This window comes from Vigna umbellata, chromosome 7, assembly GCF_029865625.1.
Source record: "Vigna umbellata cultivar VRB3 chromosome 7, Vumbellata_1.0, whole genome shotgun sequence".
Classification (NCBI taxonomy): Eukaryota; Viridiplantae; Streptophyta; class Magnoliopsida; order Fabales; family Fabaceae; genus Vigna; species Vigna umbellata.
Window position 1 is genome coordinate 2070947 of NC_142171.1, and position 12299 is coordinate 2083245.

General features: G+C 39.3%; 1 protein-coding gene across 1 annotated transcript; it reads left to right on the forward strand.

The window, feature by feature from the left end:
- Positions 1–1757: 1757 nt before the first annotated feature.
- On the forward strand, positions 1758–5474 carry LOC124846259 (uncharacterized protein At4g19900-like). The gene is made up of 5 exons (XM_088093898.1): positions 1758–3074; positions 3162–3311; positions 3556–3690; positions 4652–4846; positions 5017–5474. Exons 1-5 carry the CDS (start codon positions 1906–1908, stop codon positions 5201–5203), a joined length of 1836 nt encoding a protein of 611 aa, XP_087950024.1. The 5' UTR covers positions 1758–1905; the 3' UTR covers positions 5204–5474.
- Positions 5475–12299: the final 6825 nt, after the last annotated feature.

Consider the following 12299-nt stretch of genomic DNA (forward strand, 5'->3'; position numbering starts at 1 on the left):
TTCACACGATTACAAATAAGTATTAACACCACTCTTGGTACTCAGTTACCTCGCTGAGATTTCCTCTAAGTATTAACACCATTCCTGGTACTCGACACCATGTCGAGATTTCCTTTGAGTATCACACCACTCTTGGTACTAGACTACCGCTCCTAGATTCCTCAACTCAAAAGAGTTCAATTGTAAGTATTTTAACCATACCACATGGATATCAATGCCCATTTGTGTAACACAACAACATACATGTAATGGTATATTAACCATGTTATCTGTTATATCTCACCTCCACAATCATTTAACAATTATGTTAGTCACCTGCCTTTAACAACTTTTTGGTATTTTCTTTCATCTTAATTGCCTTTTATTATTACAGTATAACACACCAGGGGAATCTACCCAACCTCCACCACAAAGTACTTATCAACATGTATGGTCTTCTTCATAATCTCAACAACCTCACTACTAGTCATCTGGTCAGTCTAGTTTTCAACAATCACCTTTTTTCCTCATACATAGATGCCCGACAACAAATGTCTTCTCACAAACTTCATTCCAACAAGTTCCCTACACATACAACATTTTTTCCTTCCTAATCATATATTTTTCCTAGTTATACACAAAATCTATTTGCAACTTCATCATCAACACTTCCATTTGCATATCATTCCACATCCTTCGTGTCATATTATCATCTTACAATGCGGCCACAAATGCCACAAGATATTAACCAAAGAGAAAGAACAGGAAGATAATGATGTCAAAGATCCACTTCAGTCTCCTTAAATAAAATCTAAATGACAATGAAAAAGATATCTTCACGTAACGTCATCTCTTAAATACCTTTTTCACCACTTTGTAATGAACAAATTATCATAAACATGTTTTAGTATTTATATTTCAGATTTACTTTCTATAATTTATTTTTTTACTGAATTATATAACTACAAAAATATTTAATTTTTATTTAACCGTTGTAATTCCAAACGACTTCCTATTAAAAAACTCATACCAATATAACACGACTTAAGCACAATCTTATTAACACTAAAATCGTCTTATAATACTACGGATTTTTCATTTGATTTGTATAGTGAAATCTTGTTATAATATTACAACTTATTCATTTCATCTGCATGATTAAAGTTGTGCCATGGCCAATTTTGCTTTGTTCAATAATTAATTTTTAATCCAAGTCATGTAATTATCTAATGATTTGAGCTTATATACAAAATTTTTATCATTTTGGCATGACTTCAACTCAATTTAAATAAAGTAATGTGAGGCAAAACTAAAGTAAAAAAAAAATTAAACATAGAATTTTGATTTATATATAGAGATTTTTTATGCAATCAAATGTTTAGATATATTATAACTCAAACAATAAAATATACTTTTTTTTTTCAAATTCTACTTTTGAATGTTATTAATATTTTATTTTCATTAAAAAACAGTCAATATAATTACTATTTCGAATGATAAAATTGTTATTATAATAATATGTGGTGCAAATAATAAATGACATTCTATCATTTCAACTAAACTTGTTGACAGAAAAAAAAAGATAGACATTGAAACATTAACATCAAATAGCGTCACACTATAACCAATTTATAATAAAAATGTAAGATAAAATTAAAAAAATGAAAATCCTGAGACAAAATTTAAAAGTTCATAGTATGAGTTAGAAAAAAACAAAAAACGACGTTGAACTAATAAAATATGAAGTGATTAACCCTGTACGTGAAAAACCCAGATTGGTATCGTCAATCTGTATAAGACTGTCCAAATAATTAAACGTGATTTCTCGTTTTCAAAGACGAGAGTGAAGATATTTAGACTGCAATAGACTCAAACAACAATGTGCTTTATCCTTCGCATTTCACATAGATCGTGGAATTGAGTCAAATGCTACGATCTCGGCGGCGCTCCCCTTACGGCGCCTACCTCTGCGCCGTCATCTCCGCCCTGCTCCTCCTCCTCTCCGTCTCCCTCCTCTACTCCCGCCTATCCCGCTCCCACCCTCACTCCGACCATCTCCCCCGCCCCTCCTTCTCCCACTCCGCCGACCTCTCCGCCGCCGATGACCCCATCGACGAGGTCGACTTCGTGGACGAAACCCTAGACCCTCCTTCTCTCCGCCTCAACCCTTCTCCCCGTTACTACTTCGACCCCCTTACTGCCTCCATTCGCCGGTCCTTCCTCTCCCCTCCCTCCCTCCGCCAATCGCGCACCGACGACGACTTACCCCTCCGATCCTTCTCTGACCACGACCCCTCCAAGACCGCCTTCGCCTCGGATGACGTCCCCGTCGATGACGCTGTCAGGAACATGGCCACCCGCGTCACCACAATCGAGGACGCGCTGCTACTCAAAAACTCTCCCCTCAGGGACGGCTGGGGCGACTGGTTCGACAAGAAAAGCGTGTTTCTCAGGAAAGATAGAATGTTCAGATCCAACTTCGATTTGTTGAACCCCCTGAACAACCCCTTGCTTCAGGATCCCGACGCTGTCGGCACCACCGGGCTCACCAGGGGCGACCGAACTGTCCAAAAGTGGTGGATCCACGAGTTCAAGAAAGTCCCCTTCCCTAGTAACAAGAAGGTTCCACTTAACATCAATGTGCTACCCACTCCAGTCACCAAAGTTGGCGCAGAACGCAAAACTTTGAACCATAACACCATCACTAACAACAATAATAATGAACATGGGATTATTCAGGAAGTTATGAATTCGGGTGCCAATGGTGGTGAATCAAGCATTCAGAAGGATGCAAATGTCATTGGTGCTGGGGTTCAGCCTAGGAAGGATCATATATATGCGGATGGGGATACTTGGGGGTACTATCCTGGGTTGCGGTTGCGATTGCCATTCAACGACTTCATGGATGCGTTTTTCAGGGTGGGGAAATGTGTTACCAGGGTGTTTATGGTGTGGAATTCGCCTCCTTGGACGTACACTGTCCGGCACCAGCGTGGCCTCGAGAGTTTGCTCTTTCATCACCCTGCTGCTTGTGTTGTTGTGTTCTCTGAGACGGTTGAGCTTGATTTCTTCAAAGAGAGCTTTGTTAAGGATGGGTAATTGTTGCCTCTCTTGGTCTAGCTTTTGCTTCCTTGCCGTGCAAGTTACCGTGTTTTTTAATTTTAAGGACTTACTTTTACCAGTTACAAAGTTGCTGTTGCTATGCCAAATCTCGACGAGTTGCTGAAGGATACGCCTGCTCACATTTTTGCTTCTGTGTGGTTTGAATGGAAGAAGACAGAGTTCTATTCCACTCATTACAGTGAGCTTATCCGCCTAGCTGCTCTGTACAAGTAGGTTTTCATGGTTGTCTTGGCTATTAGGTGGTTTGCTATATGCTTATATTTGTATAATAATTTGGTGAAGTATTCGACTTGCTGAGAGTGTTCAGTTCAGTTTTGCTATGTGTGTCTATATATATATATTTGGACTAGGCTGTGAGCTGACTGTTTCGGATGTTTTTTTTTTTTTGTGGGAAATAAGAGTAAGGATCAATGATGGCAATGTTTTTTTGTTTTTTTTTTATTGTTTTATCAGGTATGGTGGGATCTATCTGGACTCAGATATCATTGTTTTGAAGCCAATTTCTCTTCTTAATAATTGTGTTGGTATGGAGGATCGTGGTGCTGGAAGTGCTTTGAATGGTGCTGTGATGGCTTTTCAAAGGCACAGGTATTGTTTCCATGCTCTCTATATTTGCAGAATATTTTCATTTTCTAAATAAATGATTTTCAAGGATGCTACTGAAGTGAGGGTAATCTCATAAGTGTCCTTATTCTGTCATGGACTGCCTACGTTAATTCAAGAGTTGTGGTGTTGTTTGTTCTCTTGCGTCTCAACGGGATAAGAGTTGGTTGTAGTTGGATACTCTTATGTGTTTAGTTGGTTATTCCGAATGAGAATTTCTTGAGAATGTGACAATTATGCTTGAGTATGAGAAATCATGACATGTGAACGTTTCTATCTTGTTCAATTTTGTTGATGCCACCATAACTGTCATTTGGAGAAGCACAACTTTGTCTTTTGTTCGCTGCCTCTTTTATTTTTGAGTGCCCTTTCTTTGTGATTGGAACACTTCTGTTTCCTTCAGTACATAAGCATGGGTAGGAATTCCCTATCGAAATAGAGAAAACAAGGATTATTTTACTGAAAATGAGCCGAAGAATGAAACAGAAGTGTTTCCCCTTCACATGAAATACAATGCCCTTAATGTCCTCTATACCCTTGTTTCCCCTTATTTATTGAATTAGGTTATCTTGTTGCTGAAGTCTTAACTTCGCTCCTGGCTTTGGAAAGGCTCACTTGGGCTCACTGATTCCAATCAACCAATGCTGCAAGTGCGTGCAGTTGGTAGTCCACTTCTATTTAGCCTCCTTTAACTAGCTCCCTAAAGTAGAATTCTGTTTATTATCATAAATACGGGGATGAATGGAAGGTGTAAGTCTTGTGTTCCGAATCCTTATTCGGGATATCTTGAACTTTTAGGTACTACCACAAATTTCATTACAAATATGCATACATTTCAAATGTCATGACTAAATTTTTGATTAATCTATAGACATTCTGAATTAAATGTATTTCTCTTTCCTTTTGTAATCATATTGAACTTTAAGGTTGACCGTTCGATACGCAGTTTGTTCATAAAGGAGTGCTTAGAAGAGTTCTATATGACGTACGATGATACCAGTCTGAGAGGGAATGGTGCTGATCTGTTGACAAGGGTTGCACAGAAATATTTGATAGAGGAGAATAAATCTGTCAAGGACTTGAAGTTGAAAGTAGAACCCTCTTATGTTTTCTTCCCTGTTGGTTCTCAGAACATATCAAGGTAAATTGACATTTGCCTCTATTGATTAGTATCGAGTAATAGAAATACACGTGTTTGCATTTTTCACTAGCCAGTTCTTTTGCTAGAGTCTAATTTGGAGAGTAATACTGCCTTGATTTTTTGTTTACTTTTTGTGCTTGAGTACCTTACCCTAATTAAACTGTAAACAGATACTTCATTGCACCGACAACAGAGACTGATAAAGCTCAACAAGATATGCTGCTTGAAAATATCCTGCACAATTCATTGACATTCCATTTCTGGAACAGCCTGACATTTTCTCTCGTCCCTGAACCAGATAGCCTTGTGTCTAGACTTTTTAATCATGCATGTATCCGATGCCTGGAATTACTATGATTGTCATCAACTTCCACCAATTTTGTCTCGAGATTCCATTCAGATTACAGTCCAGAAAATATCGGCAGGGTCTTGTTCATGCAGTTGTACAATTTTATTGTATGTTAGTGAATCACTGGGAAGTCCACGACTAAAAGATAGGTAAGATATACAGAAAATTTTGTAAAGCAAAATATAATGATAATGTATTAGTATCTGAGTTTATAGGCTGTGAGAACATGTTATTTATCATTTCTTAATTTTTTAATAAATTATTAATTTCTTGATGTGATATTGCGCTTTACGATTCAAGACATTGGAACTATCTTTAGCTATTACTTGTTTGAAGAGAAACTCTATCATTAGGTGATTTCACGTGAGTTCTACATAAAAAAGAGAATGGGCAAATTTTTTAAGCGAGAGTATAGTGAAATTTGTTTGATAATAAAATGTCCAATTAGCATTATTTAACACTATTGAGTCATTAAATCGATCGAGTAATGGTTAACGTTACTTGAATGAATTATTAGGTCTTTAAGTTTGAAATTTCATCACAGGTTAATTTGCGCCAAAACGATGATTATGGGTTCAGCATAGTCCTTCATATTTATCTATGCACCTTCAAAATGTCAGATTACTCATTGCTGTAACGTAGAACGCACTGAAGATTTCATCCATTTAAAAGGAAATAGAAAATGTATTTTCCTCATTAGGAACGCCAGAATATCCTTGTACATCTGATGACATTACTTTGTAACAGACTAACTGTTTTGGACCTCTGCAAGAATTGAGACACGTGGATAAAGTTCTCCTGAAAAATTACCTGTTCATTCAGCTTTACATTTGGCATATGAAAACTTAAAATAATAATTACTTGACATTTCCAAGGGCTTTTTTGTTAGAAAATATTTTTTTTTAAAAATAATTAACTAGTCAAAAATGGGTAGTTCTTTTATTTTTTTTCATGTTATTGTTAGAAAACTATTCACTTTTATATATATATATATATATATATATATATATATATATATATATATATATATATATATATATATATATATATGGGTTTTGCTAACGTGCGTACGCCTGTTTTTCAGTTGGTACATTTTAGCAATGTGTATCGGGTTTTAGTAGACAAAAATATCCTTATATATAATGGATTCTAAGTTTTAAGGTTAATGGTATTTTAATAATTTTCATTCTCAAAACTAAAAAAAAAAAAGAAACCCCCAAACCCTTATTCACCTCTCTCATTCCTCTCAACTCTTTTTCTTTCCTCTTTCTCACTCCAATCTTTTCTCATCATCCCTACTCTAGCCCCAATTGAAAAAAATCAGAAACACTTGCTGTTAAACAATCTTACAAAAAAATGATTTTATAATGAGTTTTCATCTTATAATTTTTGTCTTATCTAATTTTATCCAATTTTCACAAGCATAAAGGAATTGGTAATTGACCTAGAAAAAAATCAGAAATACTCGCTGTTAAACAATTTCTTACAAAAAATGATTTTATAATGAGTTTTTATTTTATAATTTTTGTCTTATCTAATTTTATCTAATTTTCACAAGCATAATGACATCAAAGGAATTGGTAATTGGCCTGGAAAAAAAATCAGAAACACTCAGTTATTAAATAATTTCTTACAAAAAATGACTTTATAATGAATTTTCATTTTATAATTTTTGTCGTATATAATTTTATCTAATTTTCACAAGCATAATGACATCTGAAAGAATTGGTAATTGGCCTGGAGAGTTTTTTTTAAAGATGATGATTCAACAAATACAGGTGATAAATTAGAGAGGTTAGTGAAGATGGTGAAATTGAAGAGATCTTGAGTGAACCTTTGCCTTGAAGGTGAATATGTCAATGACTACAGGTAGGAATGACAGAGAAAAAGTTGGAGTGAGAGAGATGAAAGAGAAAGGATTGAGAGGAATGAGAGAGGTGAGTAAGGGTTTGGGGGGTTTCTTTTTTTTTTTTTAAGTTTTGAGAATGAAAATTATTAAAATACCCTTAACCTTAAAACTTGGAATCCATAATATATAAGGGTATTTTTGTCTACTAAAATCCGGTACACATTGCTAAAATGTACCAACTGAAAAACAGACGTACGCGCGTTAGCAAACCCATATATATATATATATATATATATATATATATATATATATATATATATATATATATATATATATATATATATATATATATATATATATATATATATATATATATATATATATTTCTGATTATGTTTATGGTGTTTTTTTTTACACTTTATTGTTCTCTAAAACTGACAAAACTTCTAAACAAATAAATAACTCATTTAATCTTATTACATTTAAGTTTAACTTAACAAAATTCTCAAATTCTCTCTTAAACTTAAATGTTTGTCTTTCATCCAAACTTTTCAATTATATCCATCCACACTGAGTTTATTCCTTTCTAGAAGTTTGGCCAATATCAAATATATCACAAACATAAATGCCAAAATCCCGTTGCAGCCACAAAATATCTCGATTTGCTCCATGCATGACCTTCTTGGTTGGGTCCTTGACTTTCCTCAGGTGTGGCCTAACATGACTATGAACCTTCAAAGTGTTTATAACAAAATCTTCAATCCTAGTTGAGATTTGCATTAAACAAGTCAAACCTTAGAAAGACCGATAATGATTATGTTCCAAATCCACCACAAATTCATTAATTGTATATAGCGTAGCAGTCAACTCTCTCAAACCTTTGACTTCCTCTACAAGCTTGAGAAGGGTGCATTCTATTGACAGAGGCTTTATTGGCAAAATATGCTCAATATTTTCTTTATCAACAAAATCCAAAACAGAGAATTTCTCTAGTGGATGAATAAATCGCTGACCATCGTACCATGTGTGTTGTCACATGTTTTGCTTCATAGTATTTTCCAACAACCTAGTGATGTAGATAAGTTCCATGGAGAGGCATTGGGCTCCCTATTTTATCAACTACTTCAACGTTGAAAATCTTTAGTGTTATAAAACCTATAGGAAAATCAATACCATGATCATATTTATTGGTAATCGATCCCGGTCCAAGCCCAAACTTGGGGACATGAAAACTGTTGTTTTCACTTTACTTTCCAACTTCCCTAAATCACTACAAGTTTGCCCAATATCACCACAAGTATCACCAACGGAAAAACCAATTCCATTTTCATCCTATGTAAGAGAGAGCTTTTTAGCGGCAACTCTCGCTCCGTCTTCAACTCCGAGATGTCTCTTTGTTTTTGCAACAACATTTTTTCACCTTCCAACATAAGCTTCTCCGCTTCTTCTCGAAGCTTCGTCTCATTCAGAAATCGCACAACAAGCATTTGAGTTCACGTTTAGGGGATCTTCAACCTCACAATCCTTCTCTCCAAGGAGTATGTCGAAGTAGAGGTTCATCTCCTTGACCCTGTTGTCCTCACCATCCACCAAGCTACTTGGTCTCCAATCCATCGCCTTCACTAACTCCTCCAAGCTTTCTACCGAGTAGAGTAGACGCCAATCCGAGCTTTCCAATTTCTTCAATTTCTTGTTCAGGCTCTCCATCGTGGTGTCTGCAGGCTTATCCACCGAGCTCTTCACTTCCTCCTTGACCCTTATCTTATGATCAATTGAGCTAAACTCATCTAACATCAAGTTATGTAGACACTCTTTCGTGCTTCCATCACCAATTAACGAACTCCTGTTTCCACTTGTTGAGCTCCTATTTTCTCTTGCCAACCTCTTAATCACATTTGTCGAGCTCCTGTTCTCACATGCCAGGCTAATGCCAGTTGTTAGGCTCCTTCCTTCATTTTTCGGGCTCCCCAATTGCTTGGCCGACCTCTTCGGGCTTCTTGGCATCCAGAGAATTCCAATTTTTTTCATCAGCTTTCTCAGTAAGGAGATTTTTTTCCTCCTTTCTTTCATCTCGACAATATTTTTCTATATGACCATCTTACCATAACAATAACATTTGACCGATCTGCACTCGTTTGTCATGCTTATCACATTTATAGCATTCAACATTAGACTTACTTGAACAACCTCCTCGGTGTCTCCTTTTTCCACGGCCACACCAGTTTTGATTACCGGTTTGCTCCTTATCATCTTCATAATCACTTCCACCATCACTTTGGCCACAACCTCCTTGTCCACGACCTCTTCCTCCAGGACCATCTCAAGCTCGAGTGTTCCGAGCTCCTCCCTTTAGGTCAAGTGTTGTCTGAAGTTGTTAGGGATTCGGGAAAGAATTCCTAACAAGCGCTCTCTCTCCCAAACACAAACAATCAAGAACTTGTAAAGAAAGAATAGTATGAATGGTATTCACAACAAGGAATCAAGAGTACATTGTATCGTAGGAGCTTAACCCCCTCCACCTGGTGTTAAGACCGGTTAACACATATAACTACTCAACTAACTCCTGAACATTAAAGGGGGTTCTAATATATAGGCCCTTTCCCGCCCCCTCACTTAGCAGTTAAGTGTTATGTTTCCCTTTCCTCCTCTCATAGACTCTCCACGTCCTAACATCACTCCCTCCTTGAAGATTAACCTTGTCCCCAAGGTTAAAGTCGGGAAACTGCTCCTGCATCACCACCCGATCTTCCCATGTAGCGTTCTTCATTCCTCCATTCTGCCACTCAATTAATACTTGCTCGCGTGGGCTTCCTTCATGTTGCTGAACCCGTCTAGTGATCACCCTGCTTGGCCAACATGTGGGTCCATTTACTTGTAAGTCAGATGGCAATTCTTTCTCCACTTGCTTTGTTCCTATTGCTAGTTTCAATTCGGTATACCCACGAATGCCATTTTGGGATCCATTATGAAATTCAGCGAGCAATTTTGGGATCCATTCCGATTTAGCTGCTAGGACCAGTCGGCCTTTGTAATGTAGATGCCCGTTCTCCATCGTATACGCAGGGTGCTTGTTCGGGTCCTTGGTAATGTCCTCCTTGATCTTCTGCAATTCGGAGTCTTCCTCTACTTCCCTTACTACCTCTTGGAAATCACGCCAGTAAGGTCGCACTATCCCCCTTAATTCAGCCTTCACCTCTTCTCCGTTTGGGTCACCCTCTTCTACCCGCTCTTCCTCTTCTCTACGTGATAACGCATCGGCGACCCTGTTCGTGGCCCCCATTCGGTATACTATGTCGAAGTCATAGCCAAGCAACTTGGCTATCCAGTGCTGTTGGGCCTGCGTTGTCACTCTTTGTTCCAGCAAGAACCGTAAGCTCTTCTGGTCTGTATACACCACGAACTTCCACCCCAGCAAGTAGGGTCGCCATTGTTGCACTGCCATCGCCACCGCCATGAGCTCTTTTTCGTATATTTGATTTCCCCATATTCGCACCCGATAATGCTTTGCTGTAATAAGCTATCGGTCTTCTTCCCTGCGACAACACCACCCCAATTCCTCCACCAGACGCGTCACACTCCACCGAGAACGACTGCGTAAAATCCGGCAATGCTAGCACCGACGCCGTCGTCACAGCTTCCTTCAACCTTTCCATTGCTTCCCTGGCAGCCTCGATCCACACAAACTTTCCCTTTTTCAACATCTCTGTAAGGACTTTCGCTATTTTACCATAGTTCCGGACGAACCTTCGATAATACCCTGTCAAACCCAAAAACCCCCGTAATGCCTTCAGTGTTTTGGGTTCTCCCTATGCGACGACCACCCCTACCTTTTCTTTATCCATCTTGACCCCTTCCTCCGTGATGACGTGCCCCAGATATCGGATTGACCTCTTCCCGAACTCACTCTTCTTCGTGTTTGCCACCCAGTCCTTTTGTTGCAGTCGGTCCAACACTTGCTTCACATGTTCCATATGTTCCGCCCACGTCATGCTATAGATGAGGATGTCGTTAAAGAAGATGAGCATGAACCTCCGTAAGTATGGCCTGAATAAATCATTCATGGCGTTTTGGAAAGTGGCGGGGGCATTGGTGAAGCCGAATGACATCACCAAAAATTCGTAGGCCGAATGAACATCTGCTTCGCCCATCCTAATCTGGTGGTAACCGGCCTTGAGGTCCATCCTAAGATAATTTGATGCTCCTCCTTTCTATTAGGTGGCAAGCCCTTGGGTTCCCGAAATACCCCTGTATAATGTCCTATAATTACCTCTAACTCCTCCTTCTGTTCTTTTGTAATTTCTTCTTCCTCTCCCAGCTCACCCTCCACACTCCACACCAAGGCCCACGCGTCTATCTCGCTCAACTTCAATAATTTTTCCGGTTCGACCGCCCTCCTCTCCAACGCCGGATCGCCCTTAATGACCACCCTTTCCCCGGCATGCTTCAACGCCATGGTTGAATCTCGCCAGTTGAGTGTGACTTCCCCAAGCTTGGCCAGCCATTCGACCCCTAAGATCATGTCAACTCCTCCTAACTCGAAGAGGTAAAATCTTTCTTCGATTTCAACTCCACCCATGCCTATTTTCACCTTTGGACAACATCCTCGGGTCCCCTTCTTGTGGCCGTCTCTCAAGCTCACCTGGTAGGGTAGGGTGTCGTCCTGCTCGAGCTTCAACTCCTCCACCAATCGCTTGCTTATGAAATTATGACTGGCACCACTGTTAACCAGTACTAAGACGTTTCTTCCCCGACTCTGCCCTGCAGTTTTAGCGTCTTAGGTTGAGTCAGCCCTCCGGCAGAGAATGCTGAAAGCTCCATGCATGGAGCCTCCGTTTTAGTCCCAATCCCCTTCGTATCTTCTTCTTCATCTTCCGCGAGCAGCACCACTCTTAAACTCTTTTCCGAGCACTGATGGCCAGGACTGAAAGGCCCTCCACAGCGGAAGCACTTCCCCTCCTCTCTCCGCATTAAAAATTCTAGGTATGGCAGGTTACGAAAGTTTTGTCCCCGATTGTCTCCTCCGCCGAAACCGCTACTTCTCTCCGGTCCATTCCTCGATGCTCCATCCTGTCTTACCGACCCAACACTCTCTGCCGTAACGGCCCTCCCCAGGGTGCTTCTTTGCGCCTCGGTTCTTGCCACCACTGCTCCGTCGTTGGTGGATCGCCCCCATAAAGGCAGGTTCTTGGCCCCAGACCACCCCAGCAAACCCAGGCCACGAAGCGCCTCCTCAACGCCGCGCACGATTCTCACCG